The sequence below is a fragment of the Coregonus lavaretus genome (genome assembly GCF_964263955.1).
Source record: "Coregonus lavaretus genome assembly, chromosome: 25".
Classification (NCBI taxonomy): Eukaryota; Metazoa; Chordata; class Actinopteri; order Salmoniformes; family Salmonidae; genus Coregonus; species Coregonus lavaretus.
The window spans coordinates 23,532,780-23,553,420 of record NC_140012.1 but is presented as its reverse complement, the minus strand read 5'-3'; the positions used below and the strand labels follow the sequence as shown (position 1 = coordinate 23,553,420).

The 20,641-nt window shown below is 45.2% G+C and overlaps 1 protein-coding gene across 1 annotated transcript in view; it reads right to left on the bottom strand.

Annotated features, from left to right (window-relative positions):
• Positions 1 to 5,403: 5,403 nt before the first annotated feature.
• Positions 5,404 to 20,641, bottom strand: part of LOC311100779 (protein shisa-9-like) — a gene marked incomplete at both ends in the record, with an annotated part of 38,652 nt that continues 23,414 nt past the window's right edge. The window contains 2 exons of the mRNA XM_084141741.1: positions 5,404 to 5,870; positions 8,871 to 8,975. Coding sequence (XP_083997867.1) covers positions 5,404 to 5,870; positions 8,871 to 8,975 — 572 coding nt within the window. The remainder of the gene's footprint in view (positions 5,871 to 8,870; positions 8,976 to 20,641) is intronic.

Genomic DNA, 20,641 nt, shown 5'->3' with positions numbered 1-20,641 from the left:
CACCCCCAGACCATCACATTGCCTCCACCATGCTTGACAGATGGCATCAAGCACTCCTCCAGCATCTTTTCATTTGGTCTGCGTCTCACAAATGTTCTTCTTTGTGATCCGAACACCTCAAACTTCGATTTGTCTGTCCAATCTTCCTCTGTCCAGTGTCTGTGTTCTTTTGCCCATTTTAATATTAAATTTTTATTGGCCAGTCTGAGATATGGCTTTTTCTTTGCAACTCTGCTTAGAAGGTCAGCATCCTGGAGTCACCTCTTCACTGTTGACGTTGAGACTGGTGTTTTGCGGGTACTATTTAATGAAACTGCCAGTTGAGGACCTGTGAGGTGTCTGTTTCTCAAACTAGACACTCTAATGTATTTGTCCTCTTAGTTGTGCACCGGGGCCTCCCACTCCTCTTTCTATTCTGGTTAGAGCCAGTTTGCGCTGTTCTGTGAAGGGAGTAGTACACAGCGTTGTACGAGATCTTCAGTTTCTTGGCAATTTCTCGCATGGAATAGCCTTCATTTCTCAGAACAAGAATAGACTGAGAAATCAGCACAACAGTTTTCAGCTGTGCTAACATAATTGCAAAAGGGTTTTCTAATGATCAATTAGCCTTTTAAAATGATAAACTTGGATTAGAAAACACAACGTGCCATTGGAACACAGGACTGATGGTTGCTGATAATGGACCTCTGTACGCCTATTCCATTTTAAAAAATCAGCCGTTTCCAGCTACAATAGCCATTTACAACATTAACAATGTCTACACTGTATTTCTGATCAATTTGATGTTATTTTAATGGACAAAACAATTGCTTTTCTTTAGAAAACAAGGACATTTCTAAGTGACCCCAAACTTTTGAACGGTAGTGTATGTGATAGGCCTATCTGGCTTATGATTATGATGGTCATAATGCTTCTTGACAGTGTCATAAAGTGTATTTTCTAGAAAAACATGACTAATGAATTCATTACAACAACAAAGGATTTAAGAAAATATTTTAAGAATTTGAATAAATGTGTGTTTTGACACTTATGTAGGTGTCATAACCACCATAAAATAATGCAATATATATCACAACAGGTGTAAATATGGATCATGACAGTGTTATGACCATATTATGACAGGTTATGACAAGTTATGTCAGCTGTTATGACATTATGACATGGTTATGACCGTGTCATAATGTGTTATGACACTGGGTGTCAAGTGAAGTGTTACCAGTTGCAGTAGTCATTCTTGTGGTTGTGGTGTCTTACAATTTGTTGTGAGGGTGTAATGCTAGCATGTTGATGTTGATACAGTGTTACAGGTTTGGCATTGCATAGGCTGTGTTTGGTTCTCACTTGAGGAGAGGAAGCATTCAGTGCAAAACCTAGCTGAAAATGGGTCTGTTTTCTGTTCTTGTCGTCAAAACATTCGTTTTAAAAGCTGCTATTGGCGCGGTAGTCATTTAAACACAGTGTCTGGTAGTTTCAGTCATTTAAACACAGTGTCTAGTAGTTTCAGTCATGTTCATGGGGAAGTTGTGAGAGTACACATGCCCTTGTCTCAGCCCACTGCCCTGACACACATACATACACACTCAAGCCTGAATTCTGGGGCTGTGGGACGTGGGGTGATGGGACTGGGAAACAGCTTGGAGGAGCCATTGTCAGAGCAGGGGGCCAAAGGACTATCAGTTAAACTGTCTGGAGCCAGAGAACAGAGGGAACATGAGTGAGTGATGAGGAGGGAATGAGAGAGAAAATAGCTCTCCAAAAGAAGGGTTGAATAGAGACTTGATGAGAGAGCCAAGAGAAGGAAGAGATGAAAGAAGGATAGGAGCGGATATGATTACAACTGGAGAGTAGCTGAAAACAGTAGAGGAGGAATAGAGAGAAGATTATGTTTTAGTCATTTATCCAGAGTAACTTATAGGCGCAATTAGGGTTAAGTGCCTTGCTCAAGGGCACATCAACAGATTTTTAATCTAGTCGGCTTGGGGATTCGAACCAGCAACCTTTCGGTTACTGGCCCATACGCTCTTAACCATTAGGCTACCTGCCGAGGAGGATGGGTAGGGATGTGCAAGGTAGGGGGTAGTAATGCATCATCATCATGACTCATGTAAAGAGCTTAGTTGTATTCGTTGCCTTCATTAGCAATCCACTTCTGGAAGTGGATTAATCTGAAGTGGACAGCTAGTACGTTGGCCATGTGTGTTAGCCTCGTACGGCCCTCCTGATCTTGCTAGCTTACATTCTGTTTTGAAACAGAATGTAAGCTCGCGAAACAGAATGTAAGTTAGCGAGATCAGGATGGTCGTACAAGGCTACATGTGTGTGCCTTGTTAGAGTGAGTTTGTTTGTGCTCAACCCCTACCGTCCAAGAGACCGTAGCATCGATTAGACTTCATTGGTCCTTACACATTTCTGCTCCATCGTCTGGGTTTTAGAACTACTGCAACTGACCAAAGGTGCTACTATCACTAGTCCCCTGCCTGTTATGCGTCATTTAGTCATGTACCACATGCCCTAATAAAAATATCCTACAGTTCTGTTTCTCTATTCTCCTTCAGTGGTTAATCATTGTCCTGGTCAACAAATAGATGCACCACTTGTAGAATAGCCATGCCATTTAAAGAGAGTCTGGTAGCCTTAGCAACACCTCTAGAGCTCTAGTCCGTGCCCTTTACTGTCCGTGCATCAGGGGGAAAACACGGAAGGCCTCCACTCTGGGGTCCGAGATGCCGCAGCGAATTCCCTTACACTGACAGCCCAGTGGGTCCTCACATACGCCCACGCATGCACGCACACTCAGAAATACTCCATCATGACCCAGACAGTCTCTAGCCTGGTCCCAGATCTCTTTGTGCCATTGCCTACTCCATTGTTATTGTCAAGCCGTGACAATTCCATAAGGAGTTGGCAAGAGAGCAGAAACAGACTGGCACTCAGGCTAGACAGTCTCCAGATCCATAATGACTCCTTCATTTCGCCCCCAGGGAAGATTTTTTTTTACATATACAGTTGAAGTCAGAAGTTTACATACACTTAGGTTGGAGTCATTAAAACTCGTTTTTCAACCACTCCACACATTTCTTGTTAACAAACTATAGTTTTGGCAAGTCGGTTAGGACATCTACTTTGTGCATGACACAAGTAATTTTTCCATCAATTGTTTACAGACAGATTATTTCACTTATAATTCACTGTATCACAATTCCAGTGGTTCAGAAGTTTACATACACTAAGTTGACTGTGCCTTTAAACAGCTTGGAAAATTCCAGAAAATGATGTCATGGCTTTAGAAGCTTCTGATAGGCTAATTGACATCATTTGAGTCAATTGGAGGCGTACCTGTGGATGTATTTCAAGGCCTACCTTCAAACTCAGTGCCTATTTGCTTGACATCATGGGAAAATCAAAAGAAATCAACCAAGACCTCAGAAAAATAATTGTAGACCTCCACAAGTCTGGTTCACCCTTGGGAGCAATTTCCAAACGCCTGAAGGTACCACGTTCATCTGTACAAACAATAGTACGCAAGAATAAACACCATGGGACCACGCAGCCGTCATACCGCTCAGGAAGGAGACGCGTTGTCTCCAAGAGATGAACGTGCTTTGGTGCGAAAAGTGCAAATAAATCCCAGAACAACAGCAAAGGACCTTGTGAAGATGCTGGAGGAAACAGGTACAAAAGTATCTATATCCACAGTAAAACAAGTCCTATATCGACATAACCTGAAAGGCCGCTCAGCAAGGAAGAAGCCAATGCTCCAAAACCGCCATAAAAAAGCCAGACTACGGTTTGCAACTGCACATGGGGACAAAGCTCGTACTTTTTGGAGAAATGTCCTCTGGTCTGATGAAACAAAAATACAACTGTTTGGCTATAATGACCATCGTTATGTTTGGAGGAAGAAGGGGGTGGCTTGCAAGCCAAAGAACACCATCCCAACCATGAAGCACGGGGGTGGCAGCATCATGCTGTGGGGGTGCTTTGCTGCAGGAGGGACTGGTGCACTTCACAAAATAGATGGCATCATGAGGAAGGAAAATTATGTGGATATATTGAAGCAACATCTCAAGACATCAGTCTTCTGTAGCTCAGCTGGTAGAGCACGGCGCTTGTAACGCCAAGGTAGTGGGTTCGATCCCCGGGACCACCCATACACAAAAAAAAAAATGTATGCACGCATGACTGTAAGTCACTTTGGATAAAAGCGTCTGCAAAATGGCATATTATTTATTTTAATTCATAAGTTAAAGCTTGGTCGCAAATGGGTCTTCCAAATGGACAATGACCCCAAGCATACTTCCAAAGTTGTGGCAAAATGGCTTAAGGACAACAAAGTCAAGGTTTTGGAGTGGCCATCACAAAGCCCTGACCTCAATCCTATAAAAATTGTGTGGGCAGAACTGAAAAAACGTGTGCGAGCAAGGAGGCCTACAAACCTGACTCAGTTACAACAGCTCTGTCAGGAGGAATGGGCCAAAATTCACCCAACTTATTGTGGGAAGCTTGTGGAAGGCTACCCAAAACGTTTGACCCAAGTTAAACAATTTAAAGGCAATGCTACCAAATACTAATTGAGCGTATGTAAACTTCTGACCCACTGGGAATGTGATGAAAGAAATAAAAGCTGAAATAAAATCATTCTCTCTACTATTATTCTGACATTTCACATTCTTAAAATAAAGTGGTGATCCTAACTGACCTAAAACAGGGGATTTTTACTAGGATTTAATGTCAGGAATTGTGAAAACTGAGTTGAAATGTATTTGGCTAAGGTGTATGTAAACTTCCGACTTCAACTGTGTATATATATATATACACTTTGTCCTCTCCTGTCATCCGGCTTTCCTCTAAAGATCCCTAGAGTGATTTCCCGCTCTTTCCCTACCTTTCTCTCTCCCTCTGTCTGATTGGAGCTGATGAGACGATGGCATTGTCCCTGTTGAGTTAATGTGGCCCCGGGGGTGCTATCGTCCCTCTAATGGCCTAAACACACCGCTTCTAAGGGCGGGAGGGGGAGAGAGGGGGGAGCTGTGGGAGTGGGAAACAGAGGATATAGGCGGAAGAACAAGATCAGAGAGGAATGCATGGAGAGATGTACTAGAGTTAAAGAAAGGTTTAGAGTAACGAGTTGTGGTGGACATAGAGACCGAGAGGGTCAAGGTTCTGAGGCTCAGAGGTGTTCAGACAGCGACAGTGTTTCTCTTGCATTATCAATGTCTTGGTGATCTTTGTGGTTAAATTATTGTACTAGAGTCATGGTGGTGATGCTGATGCATCGTTGCCCTATCTTTTAACCCCCCTTTATCCAGTATCTTTGAAACACTCCGACACTCCTCTGTATCCTGTACATATTTGTATCTGTTTCGTATCACTGCAGGTACAGAGGAACTCAGAGCCCCATTCTCAGACAGTGACCTCCGTCTTGCTGTTGGTGGAGTAGCTCTTATGCCTGGTGTGGTGGTAGGAGGATGGGTGGCCGTACGACACAGGGTGGTTGAACAGTTCCGGGAAATTCTCTACACTGTGCTGTCTCCTGGTGGAATAGGCATGCCGGCGGGCTGAGATGTGCTCAGGCTGGGAGGTCTGCCTCTGGATGTGGCGTCCACTGGTGTCCCAGGCTTTCAAGGCAGAGCTGGAGAACAGGGGGTGGCTGGTGGTCTTGGACAGACGGGACCTCTCCAGGTGGCTCTGGGGGATGGAGATGGAGGCATGGAGGTCGTGGTGGGAGGGGAGCTGGTGGTGGTCCTGGTGAAGGTAGGACTTGTCTTTGGGGTGCAGGGAGATGGGCTGGAAGGCTGGAGGGGCTGCCTGGTACTGGGAGAAGTCCATCAAAGGGTAGCTCTTATAGTATCCCCAAGAGGCAGTGTCCGCTGCAGCAGACAGAGAGAAGAGAGTTAGTGGCCCGAAATGAACTGTCAACTGTCTGAGAAGAGGCCCTGATTTCAGAGAAAAACTAAAATCATCAATTTAAAAAAATCTCTGAATGAAGACAGATACACACACCCAAAGTAGCCCGGAAGTGTGTGTTATAAATAGGGTGGGCACTGGGAGGCCAGTGTGTCAGATAGCTTCAGCTCAGGGGGACGGGGACAGCTTCGGTCTCAGCAGTGAGGTCAGTGCTTCCAGTACCCCGATCCCTCAGGCACACACACTCCTAACCCTGTCCTGTCCTGCTCGCTTTGTGTGTGCGCTCTCGTGTATTTATTGTTCTGTCTCTCTCCATGAACAAATGTCAATGAAGTTATCTGTTCTCTCTGAGCTGTGGGTTTAAGTCATAATACCCCTTTCACACAGATGATGATTGATGCTTTTTGGTTTTGAATGAAGCACCAGAGTTGGGGTCAATTCCATTTAAGTGAGTTCTTTTTCAAATTCTTCCTGAATTTAGAGAATTTTAATGAAATTGATCCCAACCCAACATGAGAAACACCTTTGCTGCTGCTGCTAGTGTCTGCGTGTATGTATGTGTGTGTGCGTGTGTGTGGATGTGTGTTCCTACACACAGTACGTTTATATACAAGTGTGTGTGTGTGTCTACATACGTGCGTGTGTGTACTGTATGTGTGTTAGTGAGTTTATTTCATCTCCAGGTCTCTGTCAGGTTGGATCAGCGTTGTCTGCCAGGCGATATGTATGTGTGTGATGCCTGGATGCTGAGAGACAAATCTATGAGAGAGAGAGAGCGAATGTTTCTAAGAGGAACTCTGAGTGTAGTTTGGGTTTGAAAAATACTTTCCATTCCACTCTACTCAGTGAATCATCCTATCCCTGAAAAGTGGAGTGACAGAGGTTCCGATCCCTGTCCGTTGCTGTGTTTCTCTTTAGTCTGTCGGTGTGGATGGTGTGTTCTGTCCCAACACACTGTCATAACATTGCTTCAGTCACAAAATAATACATTACTGTGAATTGTATAGAGTGTGCGACTTTAATAAAACAATTCTACGAAGTTTATGATCTGCCAGTCTGCACCACAACATCACTGTAGCTCCTGGGTGCATGTTTAGTTTTTTGCCCTAGCACTACACAGCTGATTCAAATAACCAACTTATCAACAAGCTTTGATTATTTGAATCAGCTGTGTAGTGCTAAGGAAAAAAACAAAACGTGGCCCCAGGACCAGGTTCGGGAAACCCTGGTTTACATGACTTTCACCAGAACCAGAACCATAGAAGTTTATTAGGTACACCCATCTAGTACCGGGCCGGACCCCCTTTTGCCTCCAGAACAGCCTGAATTCTTCGAGCCATGCATTCTACAAGGTGTGGCATTCAAATGTTGCTCAATTGGTATCAAGGGACCAAACATTCCAGGAAAACATTCCCTACACCATTACACCACCACCACCAGCCTGTAACCGTTGACACCAGGCAGGATGGGGCCATGGACTCATGCTGCTTACGCCAAATCCTGACTGGCATCAGCATGACGCAACAGGAACCGGGATTCGTAGGACCAGATTATGTTTTTCCACTCCTCAATTGTCCAGTGTTGGTGATCGCATACCCACTGGAGCCGCTTCTTGTTTTTAGCTGATAGGAGTGGAAACCGGTGTGGTCATCTGCTGCAATAGCCCATCCGTGACAAGGACCGATTTAGTTGTGCTTTCCGAGATGTCGTTCTGCACACCACTGTTGTACTGCACCATTATTTGCCTTTTTGTGGCCCACCTGTTAGCGTGCACGATTCTTGCCTTTCTACTTCGACCGTTCTCATCAACGAGCTGTTTTCACCCACCGGACTTCGCTGACTGGTTGTTTTTTGTTTGTCGCACCATTCTCTAAAAACCTTAGACACAGTGATGTAAAGTACTTAAATAAAAATACTTTAAAGTACTACCTAAATAGTTTTTTGGGGCATCTGTACTATCTATAATTTTGACAACTTTTACCTTTACTTCACTACATTCCTAAAGAAAATAATGTACGTTTTACTCCATACATTTTCCCTGACACCCAAAAGTACTCATTACATTTTAATGTTTAGCAGGACAGGAAAATTGTCCAAATCACACACTTATCAAGATAACATCCCTGGTCATCCCTACTGCCTCTGATCTGGTAGACTCACTAAACACAGATACTTTATTTGTAAATTATTTCTGAGTGTTGGAGTGTGCCCCTGGCTATCCATGAATAAATAAAAATTGGGCGGTCTGGTTTGCTTAATATAAGGAATTTGAAATGATTTGTACTTTTACTTTTGATACTTAAGTATATTTAAAACCAAATACTTTTAGACTTTTACTCAAGTAGTATTTTACTGGGTGACTTTTACTTGTGTAATTTTTTATTAAAGATTATTATCTTTACTTTGACTCAAATATGAAAATGGAACACTTTTCCCACCACTGCCTAGACACTGTCATGCGTGAAAAGACCAGGGGCTGGACACTTGAGATAGTGGAACCAGCGCGCCTGGCACTGACGATCATACCACGCTCAGGTCACTCATTTTGCCCATTCTAACGTGCAATCGAACAGTAACTGAATGCCTCGATACCGGTCTGCCTGCTTTATATAGCAAGCCACGGCCACGTGACTCACTGTCTGTAGGAGCGAACCATTTTTGTGAACCTAATAAACTGCCACTGAGTGTATATGGATCTGACCTACACTTTCCAGAAAAGCTCTGAGACTGTATTGCCAGTAGGATATCTCCTTTCATTCATTTATCTCTTTGCCATGAAGGGAGCCCAAACCGCATCAGATGCCAGCTTGAAAACCTTACGATGGTTTGAAAAGGCTACAGTGCCAGTCTGGATTATGATCAGCATGTCCTGGAGTGTACAATGGGTGGGTGTGTATGTGTGTGCATGCATGTGTGTGCATGCATGCATGTGTGTGTGTGTGTGTGTGTGTGTGTGACCTTACCCACAGCCCTGAGGGAGTTGTACTTGTTGAGGCCCAGTCCACTGAGATTGCTGTGGGGGTGAGGCATTCCTGGGTATAAGGCTGAATTGTTCAGGTGGTAGTGCTCTGTAGGGATAAAGAAGGATAGAGAGATGGAGAGAAAAATAGAAAAGTGAGTACTAAGATTAAGATCACTTTATTTGTCAATTGTACGGACAGCATACTGTTTAAATGCTCCTAACATTTGTGACTGGAATTGAGAATTCTTCTTTCCTAGTCCAGATCTGTCACAGCCCAACACTGTCTGTTGCAAAGTGCTGATTTGCCAAGAGAGAATGTGGCCCCTAGTGCTAAATGAGATGTGACTAATTAACAATGGAACAAACAAACTCGGTAGAAAAAAACTGCATCAATGACTGCTGCTGGCCCAGCCTCTGTCATGCTGTCAGGGGGAACAAGAAAAGTGGGACACTGGGGTTGCATAGGGGCCTCACACCCTGCATGGCCAGTGGCCATAGAACTGGGGTCCGTTAGTAGCCTATATGAGCACATAGGCTCACATGATTATTCCTACACACCGGTACACTGCCATTAAAATCCCAAAGGGTTTTTCCCTATGATGTACTGTTACATCAACAGTGCCATAGCTTGGCAATGCAGTTTGCAATATATGCAGTGCATTCGGAATGTATTCAGACCCCTTAACTTTTTCCAAATTTTGTTACGTTACAGCCTTATTCTAAAGTGGATGAAATATATAAAAATTGTCAGCAATCTACACACTACCCATAATGACAAAGCGAAAACAGGTTTTTATAAATTTTTGCAAATGTATTAAAAATAAAAAACTGAAATATCTTATTTAAATAAGTATTCAGACTCTTTGCTATGAGACTCAAAATTGAGGTCAGGTGCATCCTGTTTCCGTTGATCATCCATGAGATGTTTCTTCAACTTGATTGGAGTCCACCTGTGGTCAATTCAATTGATTGGACATGATTTGGAAAGGCACACACCTGTCTATATAAGGTCCCACAGTTGACAGTGCATGCCAGATCAAAAACCAAGCCATGAGGTCGAAGGAATTGTCCGTAAAGCTCCGAGACAGGATTGTGTCGAGGCACAGATCTGGGGAAGGGTACCAAAAAATGTCTGCAGCATTGAAGGTCCCCAAGATCACAGTGGCCTCCATCATTCTTAAATAGAAGAAGATTGGAACCACCAAGACTCTTCTTAGACCTGGCCACTCGGCCAAACTGAGCAATCGGGGGAGAAGGGCCTTGGTCAGGGAGGTGACCAAGAACCCGATGGTCACTCTGATAGAGCTCTAGAGTTCCTCTGTGGAGATGGGAGAAACTTCCAGAAGGACAACCATCTCTGCAGCACTCCACCAATCAGACCTTTATGGTAGAGTGGCCAGACGGAAGCCACTCCTCAGTAAAAGGCACATGACAGCCCGCTTGGAGTTTGCCAAAAGGCACCTAAAGACTCTCAGACCATGAGAAACAAGATTCTCTGGTCTGATGAAACCAAGATTAAACTCTTTGCCCTGAATGCCAAGCGTCACGTCTGGAGGAAACCTGGCACCATCCCTACGGTGAAGCATGGTGGTGGCAGCATGATGCTGTGGAGATGTTTTTCAGAGGTAGGGACTGGGAGACTAGTCAGGATCGAGGCAAAGATGAACGGAGCAAAGTACAGAGAGATCCTTGATGAAAACCAGCTACAGAGCGCTCAGGACCTCAGACTGGGGTGAAGGTTCACCATCCAACAGGGCAACGACCCTAAGCACACAGCCAAGATAACACAGGCGTGGCTTCGGGACAAGTCTCTGAATGTCCTTGAGAGGCCCAGCCAGAGCCCAGACTTTAACCCAATCGAACATCTCTGGAGAGATCTGAAAATAGCTGTCCAACGACATTCCCCATCCAACCTGACAGAGCTTGAGAGGATCTGCAGAGACTCAAGGCTGTAATCGCTGCCTTAGGTGCTTCAACAAAGTACTGAGTAAAGGGTCTGAAAACATACAGTTGAAGTCAGAAGATTGGAGTCATTAAAACTTGTTTTTCAACCACTCCACAAATGTCTTGTTAACAAACTATAGTTTTGGCAAGTCGGTTAGGACATCTACTTTGTGCATGACACAAGTCATTTTTACTTTAAACAGCTTGGAAAATTCCAGAAAATGATGTCAAGGCTTTAGAAGCTTCTGATAGGCTAATTGACATCATTTGAGTCAGTTGGAGGTGTACCTGTTGATGTATTTCAAGGCCTACCTTCAACCTCAGTGCCTTTTTGCTTGACATCATGGGAAAATCAAAAGAAATCAGCCAAGACCTCAGAAACAAAATTGTAGACCTCCACAAGTCTGGTTCATCCTTGGGAGCAATTTCCAAACGCCTGAAGGTACCACGTTCATCTGTACAAACAATAGTATGCAAGTATAAACACCATGGGACCACGCAGCCGTCATACCGCTCAGGAAGGAGACGTGTTCTGTCTCCTAGAGATGAATTTACTTTGGTGCGAAAAGTGCAAATCAATCCCAGAACAACAGCAAATGACCCTGTGAAGATGCTGGAGGAAACCGCTACAAAAGTATCTATATCCACAGTAAAACGAGTCCTATATCGACATAACCTGAAAGGCCGCTCAGCAAGGAAGAAGCCACTGCTCCAAAACTGCCATAAAAAAGCCAGACTACGGTTTGCAACTGCACATGGGGACAAAGATTGTACTTTTCAGAGAAATGTCCTCTGGTCTGATGAAACAAAAATAGAACTGTTTGGCCAGCTTGCAAGCTGAAGAACACCATCCCAACCGTGAAGCACGGGGGTGGCAGCATCATGCTGTGGGGGTGCTTTACTGCAGGAAGGACTGGTGTACTTCACAAAATAGATGGCATCATGAGGAAGGAAAATTATGTGGATATATTGAAGCAACATCTCAAGACATCAGTCAGGAAGTTAAAGCTTGGTTGTAAATGGGTCTTCCAAATGGACAATGACCCCAAGCATTCTTCCAAAGTTGTGGCAAAATGGCTTAAGGACAACAAAGTCAAGGTATTGGAGTGGCCATCACAAAGCCCTGACCTCAATCCTATAGAAAAGGAGGCCTACAAACTTGACTCAGTTACACCAGCTCTGTCAGGAGGAATGGGCCAAAATTCACCCGACTTATTGTGGGAAGCTTGTGGAAGGCTACCCGAAACATTTGACCCAAGTTAAACAATTTAAAGGCAATGCTACCAAATACTAATTGAGTGTATGTAAACTTCTGACCCACTGGTAATGTGTTGAAAGAAATAAAAGCTGAAATAAATAATTCTCTCTACTATTAATCTGACATTTCACATTCTTAAAATAAAGTGGTGATCCTAACTGACCTAAGACAAGGAATCTTTACTAGGATTAAATGTCAGGAATTGTGAAAAACTGATTTTAATGTATTTGGCTAAGGTGTATGTAAACTTCCAACTTCAACTGTATGTGTGTGTGTATATCCCCTGTAGCTCAGTTGGTATAGCATGGCGCTTGCAACGCCAGGGTTGTGGGTTCGTTTCCCACGGGGGGCCAGTATGAAATGTATGCACTCACTAACTGTAAGTCTCTCTGGATAAGAGCGTCTGCTAAAATGACTTAAATGTATATATCTATATCATGTATGTGTGTGTGACCTCTAAATCACAGACATACCCTTTCCCCTCCTGTGCATGGGGAAGGGTATCTTGTCCGCAAGCCATGTTTCAGAAAAACAGAGAATATTGCAGTTATGAGAGTCCCGTCGATAGCAAATCCGCAATCGGAGGTCATCTTTGTTATTATTAGCCAATAGAATGGAGGGAAGTGGTGGCCGGTTTTCCCTTCGCCTTAAGGCGTCAGCATGCTTCATGGGGGGAGTGTGTGTGTGGGTGGTGTGTGTGCACTTGTGTGAGTGTATACAGTATGAGGGCGTGTGGGTTTGACTGGTGTCGTGGACAGTTTGATAGCGGTGTAGCTTCAAAGCGTTTCATTACAGCAGAGACTGACAGACCTGAGAGATGCACAGTGCACCAAGCCAGCCCCTCGAATACTAAATCACACCCACTGCTACAGAAAGAGAGAGATGATGGGAGAGATACAGAGATTGATGGTAAGAGTGAGAGAGGGAGAGAGAGCAAGAAAGGGAGAAGTAGAGTGGGACAAGGGGCGGGGAGAGAGAGAGCGAGAGCAGGATTTGTGGAGAGTAAACAGTAACTAGGTAAGGACGTGAGATTGAGATGATGGAGTGAGTGAGGATGGGGGGGCGATTGCGGGTTGTATGTTTGTGGAATAAATTAGGAAATTGTGCTTTAGTAAGAAGGAAGGAGAAATATCAGACGTTAGCCCTCGTGTCCTCACAGGCTCCACAACCTCTGCCTGGTTACGGGCAGCACCCCACCGACTTGGCTGCACCGCCTGGTACCCAGGATACTGCTGGTCAATCCTGTAGTACTCAGGGACGTGAGGTACAGGCCAGGCGTTGCTGCCAGTAACCAGCAGAGGTTGTGGAGCTGGTGAGTGCTGGACAGGAGGGGGACTCGGGACAGCTGTTGCAGGGCCTGTCGACATCGGAGATGCTCCAGGCTCTGTTCCCTGACAGCTGCAAGGTTACAGTAGGGGGTCAGTATCCTCATGGGGGGCCTCTCCATGGCCTCAATCTGCTGGACTTTTCAGTCCTTCTCTTCTAGCCAGCAGCCTCGAACAGCTTGGGTGCCACGGCCGCTGGTCCAGCCGCCACTCACATGTTATCCGGCCCGCCAGTTAGTTCAGCTGCCACCCGGACACCAGCATGTCCAGTGGTCACCAGTGCACCATCTCCTCTGCCTGTCAAGCGGCCACAATGACTCTATTACGTCCAGACAGCAACGCAACACCCTGAGCTCCATCCAACCATACGGCACCCTGCGCACCAGTCCACACCCCAGCAGCTGCCAGAGTTGGAGCCAGACCTGCCACCCAGACTGCAACTAACCTGGCCTTCACAGTTCCCATCGTCAGTCCTCGAGCCAGCCGAGAAGTCGCCAGAGCTGAATCCAGTCTCGACCAACGCGCTCCAGTCAGCCAACCCAACAACAGAGTTGCAGCGAATTCCTGAGGCTGCCCTGCGATGGCTACCGAGACCCAAGTCATTCCTGCAAGGAGTGGCCAAGCTCCACTCTGCACTCCAGCTGGTGCCACTACAAGCAGCATCCGAGCTATTGCTACAGCGTGACCAACAGAGCTTCAGCTAGCCAAGACGTTGCAGGAGCTGCAGCCAGACCAGCAAGCACCAGAGCATGAACCTGCTCCACCTCTACCTGCAGGACCAGATCTGCAGCGTGAGCCAGCACCCGAGCCGACGCCTGAGGAGATTCCAGCTAGTGTCTCTCCTGGACCAGTTTTGGACTTCATTAAGGGTTCTTTCGGCTGTTCGGGCACACAACAAGTCTACGCTCCTTTGTCGGTGATTGGTCAACAGTAGGGATTCTTCAATAAAGTCTTTCTTGTCATTCAATGAGACAACTCATTTTCATGCAAATTTTTTCATTGATAAATACTGCACCAGACATCTTAGTTAGATGTAAAATTGCGTGACTAAGATCTCCTCGGCAAAAACGTCAAAATTAATGACAGATTTATTGAGTTATCTTAGATTAATTCTGACTATTTTGAGGAAGTGTATACTGGCTACGGAGTCTCAAAATGGACAAACGGTACAATTGCCGTTTTTTTCTCGTTTTTCAAGTGAAGGACTTTTAAGAGAGTATGGGAGCACACTAGTTCAGTTCGCCTGGCTGAGTTCGGCTAGGCACCAGCCGAACTGAAGCATGCTGACGCCTTAAGGCAAAGGGAAAACCGGCCACCACTTCCTTCCATTCTATTGACTAATAATTAGATGGATAGATCCAATCACTGATTTTTATAATCAACGGGACTCTCGTAACTACAATATTCTCTGTTTTTCTGAAACATGGCTTTCGGACAAGATACTGGAGGCTGCAGAGGGGAGGATGGCTCATAATAATAATGGCTGGAACAGAGTAAATGGAATTGCATCAAACACATGGAAACCATATGTTTGATGTATTCGATACCATTCCACTGATTCCGCTACAGCCATTACGATGAGCCCATCCACCCCAATTAAGGTGCCACCAACCTCCTTTGCCCCCATGGCTATCCAACTCGATTCTCCATTCACCAAGTGGACAGGACATCGTATTCAGGGAAATCCAGAGGGGTATGTCTCTTAATCAACAACAAATGGTGAGCAGACAATCTCAACCTATTGTTCAACAGTCTTGGAATACCTGATGGTCAAATACAGACCCTTCTACCTCCCGAGAGTTTTCAATCTTATATCATGACTGCTGTGTATATTCCACTTCAGGACGACAACAACTACAACAAGCTGGCACTTGACGAACTGTACAAGGCTATAAACAAGCAGGAAACCATGCACCCGGAGGCTGCTTTTCTTGTTGCTGGTGATACCCAACTTTTATCAACACATATTTTTCGCCACTAGGGGCAATAAAGTCCTAGACCACTGTTACTCAAGTTTCAAGCATGCATACAAGGCCCTCGCTCGTCCCCCCTTCGGCAAATCAGATCATGACTTTTTTTTGTTTATTTATTTATCTTATTATAGTGTCATGCATCTTCATGATGCTCAGCCCACATGGGCTTATAAGACATTGTATTTGTTGTATACAAATAAAATGATCATACTCATACACTGAGTGTACAAAACATTAGGAACACCTGCTCTTTCCATGACATAGACTGACCAGGTGAAAGCTATGATCCCTTATTGATGTCACCTGTTAAATCCACTTCAATCAGTGTAGATGAAGGGGAGGAGACATGTTAAAGAAGGATTTTTAAGCTTTGAGACATGAATTGTATATGTGTGCCATTCAGAGGGAGAATGGGCAAGACAAAAAATGTAAGTGCCTTTGAACGGGGTATGGTAGTAGGTGCCAAGCGCACCGGTTTGAGTGTGTCGAACTGCAACGCTGCTGGGTTTTTCACGCTCAACAGTTTCCCGTGTGTATACAATACAACTTTATTGATCACCAAGGGGCAATTCATTCCGGGATGACAGGGTGCTTCAGACAGGACAAACACACGCATTGTGCAATTTAAGAAACTAAAAGTTCATGGTATTTACAGTTCTTAATTCATTGCAGGGCTAAACTATCTCTACAATAGTTCCTAGGTCTTCCTTAATTGTCCTGTTAACCAGGGTTGGCCTCGGGCACAAACGAGGCCCAGCGCCTATTGGTGGAGCACTTGAGACAGTGCAGGCGGTGTCCAAGGGGGAGCAGTTGAAATTCTGGGTTGAGGACATGGGTGCTGTCCCCCAGGATGTCACAGGCCTTCCTCCTGGCCTGCTGCTCAAAGAATGAAGCCAGACTTCTGAGAGGAACCCAGTGATCTTACAACAGGTGTTCACAATGGCTTGGAGGCGGTTCCTGTTCTTGACAGAAAGAGATGTGAACCAGCATACAAAGGAAAAACACAGAACACTCTCAATTAAAGAACTGTAAAAGGTTTGCAATATCGATTTGTGGACACTGAATGAATTCAGTTTCATGAGGAAGTATTGTCTCTGGTGAGCTTTTTCAAACTTCAGGGTGTTATCAAAGATGGTACCAAGATATTTAGACTCGTCCACAATGTCCACCTCCTCACCATGGATGATCACCTGGTCCATCCTGGGGGGCTTCCTCCTGAATTCGACAACCATGTATTTAGTCTTGGAGACATTCAACTCCAGCAGCGCACTGTCACACCAGTCAATGAAGTCCTGTAGGGCTGGTTCATGGTCCTACTCAGACCCTGAGAGGAGTGAGAGGAGGACTGTGTCATCAGCAAACATCACAAGATGGCAGTGGTCGTGAGCACTCTGACAGTCAATGGTATAGAGAATAAAAAGAAGGGGTGACAGTACACACCCTTGTGGTGAACCTGTGCAAGTGAGTAAGGTATCTGACACGGCACCATTAGCATAGACTCTCTGTGGCCTATCAGTAAAAAAAATCCATAATCCATTAAATAAGGCCATGGTCGAGATTAAACTGTGAGTCAGCTTTCTGGTGAGAATGGCAGGCTGCATGGTGTTAAATGCAGACGAGAAGTCCAGAAATATGAGCCTGACAAAGGCCACCCCTGCTCTCCAGATGTCGTCCATTAGGAACAGCTTGGCATCGTCCACACCTCTCTTGGTGCGGTACACGAACTGTAGGGGATCCAGCATAGCATCTGCCACAGATGTGATGTGGACCTTGACCAGCTTCTCCAGGGCCTTCATCACAAGAGAGGTCAGTGCAATAGGTCTATGGTCATTGAGAGAGCAAGGCTTGTCTTTCTTAGGAATTGGGATAATGGTGGATGTTTTCAGCGGGACCAGGCTCTGGTCCAGTGAAGACTGGAACAGATGGAGTAGGACCCCATTGAGCTGCTCAGCACAGTACCTGAGGGTCCTGCCACAGATACCATGATTGGTGTTGATTTAAGCAGTTTCATTACATCATTACAGGGGTGAACGTGGCACATGGCGTGATACTCTGCTTGAGCTCCACCGCGTCAGGAGTAAGGTCGGGCCTCTCAAAGCGAGTGTAGAACTTATTCAGCACGTTGGAGAGAGGAGTCACTGATCCCCTCCACATTCACAAGCCTTCTTTCTGACTGTGTGTTTACAGCGGCCATGTTTTAATACCCTGCCAGGCTGCGCTGTAGTTCCCCTGCTCAATCTTGTTTTTAGAGATTATTAGCTCGTCTAATGGCTTGCTTGACTTCCTTATTAACAATTTTTTTCTGCTCCACTGTACCTGTGAAAATTACTAATTTATTCCCGTTAGGAATGCCCTTGAGCTTCTTGGTCACCCAGGGTTTATTGATGGGAAAAATAGTAATCGGTTTCATTGGGATTATACACAAAAAGTAATATATTTTGACACTTAGTACTTCTTCATTTAAGCTGGAGCATGACTCAAAGAACAGTTCCCAGTTGGTGCACTCAAAACAGCCTTGCAGTGTGTCAGTACTTGAGGAAGTCCATGTTTTAACTGTTCTCACCTCCCTCTCTACTCTCTTTACCACTGGCATGTAGGCATGGCACAGGAGGTTGGTGGCACCTTAATTGGGGGGGGCGGGCTCATGGTAATGGCTGGAGCGGAATAGTGGAATGGTATCAAACACATGGTTTCTATGTGTTTGACGCCATTCCATTCGCTCCGTTCCAGCCATTATTATGAGCCGTCATCCCCTCTGCAGCCTCCACTGAGGCAGGGGCAAGTAGAACGATATTGTGATCAGCCGATCCAAGGGGGGGCAGGTGGAGTGACCTATAAGCTCCTGAGACTAGGCCATAGCATAAGTCCAGAATAGAAGTGGCGAGTGGCACAGGTCACATATTGATGATAGCCTTTTAGTGCTTTATCCATGGTGCAATGGTTAAAATCCCCAAGGATGGGTGAATCTGGTGATATGGTACACTATATATACAAAAGTATGTGGACACCTTTTCAATTGAGTGGAATCGGCTATTTCAGCCACACCCGTTACTGACAGGTGTATATAATCGAGCACACAGCCATGCAATCTCCATAGGGACATTGACAGTAGAATGGCCTTACTGAAGAGCTCAGTGACTTTCAACATGGCATCTTTCCAACAAGTCAGTTCATAAAATGTCTGCCCTGCTAGAGCTGACCCGGTCAACTGTAAGTGCTGTTATTGTGAAATGGAAACATCTAGGCGCAACAACGGCTCAGCCGCGAAGTGGTAGGCCACACAAGCTCACAGAACAGGGCCGCCGAGTGCTGAAGCGCGTAGCGCGTAAAAATAATCTGTCCTCGGTTGCAACACTCACTACCGAGTTCCAAACTGCCTCTGGAAGCAACGTCAGCACAATAACTGTTCGTCGGGATCTTCATGAAATGGGTTTCCATGGCCGAGCAGCCGCACACAAGCCTGAGATCACCATGCGCAATGCCAAGCGTCGGCTGGAGTGTTGTAAAGCTCGCCGCCATTGGATTCTGGAGCAGTGGAAATCTTAACGCTACAGCATACAATGACATTCTAGACGATTCTGTGCTTCCAACTTTGTGGCAACAGTTTGGGGAAGGCCCTTTTCTGTTTCAGCATGACAATGCCCCCGTACAGAAATAGTTTTTCGAGATCGGTGTGGAAGAACTTGACTGGCCTGCACAGAGCCCTGATCTCAACCCCATCGAACACCTTTGAGATGAATTGGAACGCCGACTGCGAGCCAGGCCTAATCGCCCAACAGTGCCTGACCTCACTAAGGCTTGTGGCTGAATGGAAGCAAGTCCCCGCAGCAATGTTCCAACATCTAGTGGAAAGCCTTCCCAGAAGAGTGGAGGCTGTTATAGCAGCAAAGGGGGGACCAACTCCATATTAATGCCCATGATTTTGGAATGAGATGTTCATCAAATTGATCAGAAATACAGTGTAGACATTGTTAATGTTGTAAAAGGCTATTGTAGCTGGAAACGGCTGATTTTTTATGGAATATCTACATAGGCGGACAGAGGCCCATTATCAGCAACCATGAGTCCTGTGTTCCAATGGCACGTTGTGTTTGCTAATCCAAGTTTATCATTTTAAAAGGCTAATTGATCATTAGAAAACCCTTTTGCAATTATGTTAGCACAGCTGAAAACTGTTGTGCTGATTAAAGAAGCAATAAAACTGGCCTTCTTGAGACTAGTTGAGTATTGTGGGTTTGATTACAGGCTCAAAATGGCCAGAAACAAATAACTTTCTTCTGAAACTCATCAGTCTATTCTTCTTCTGAGAAATGAAGGCTATTTCATGGGAGAAATTGCCAAGAAACTGAAGATCTCGTACAACGCTGTGTACTACTCCCTTCACAGAACAGCGCAAACTGGCTCTAAACAGAATAGAAAGAGGAGTGGGAGGCCCTGGTGCACAACTGAGCAAGAGGACAAATACATTAGAGTGTCTAGTTTGAGAAACAGGCGCCTCACAGGTCCTCAACTGGCAGCTTCATTAAATGGTACCGGCAAAACACCAGTCTCAACGTCAACAGTGAAGAGGCGAATCCGGGATGCTGACCTTCTAGGCAGAGTTGCAAAGAAAAAGCCATATCTCAGACTGGTCAATAAAAATAAAAGATTAAGATGGGCAAAAGAACACTGGACAGAGGAAGATTGGAAAAAAGTGTTATGGACAGATGAATCGAAGTTTGAGGTGTTCGGATCACAAAGAAGAACATTTGTGAGACGCAGACCAAATGAAAAGATGCTGGAGGAGTGCTTGATGCCATCTGTCAAGCATGGTGGAGGCAATGTGATGGTCTGGGGGTGCTTTGGTGGTGGTAAAGTGGGAGATTTGTACAGGGTAAAAGGGATATTGAAGAAGGAAGGCAATCACTCCATTTTGCAACGCCATACCCTGTGGACGGCGCTTGATTGGAGCCAATTTCCTCCTACAACAGGACAATTACCCAAAGCACAGCTCTAAACTATGCAATAACTATTTGGGGAAGAAGCAGTCAGCTGGTATTCTGTCTATAATGGAGTGGCCAGCACAGTCACCGGATCTCAACCCTATTGAGCTGTTGTGGGAGCAGCTTGACCGTATGGTACATAAGAAGTGCCCATCAAGCCAATCCAACTTGTGGGAGGTGCTTCCGGAAGCATGGGGTGAAATCTCTTCACATTACCTCAACAAATTGACAACTAGATTGCCAAAGGTCTGCAAGGCTGTAATTGCTGCAAATGGAGGATTCTTTGACGA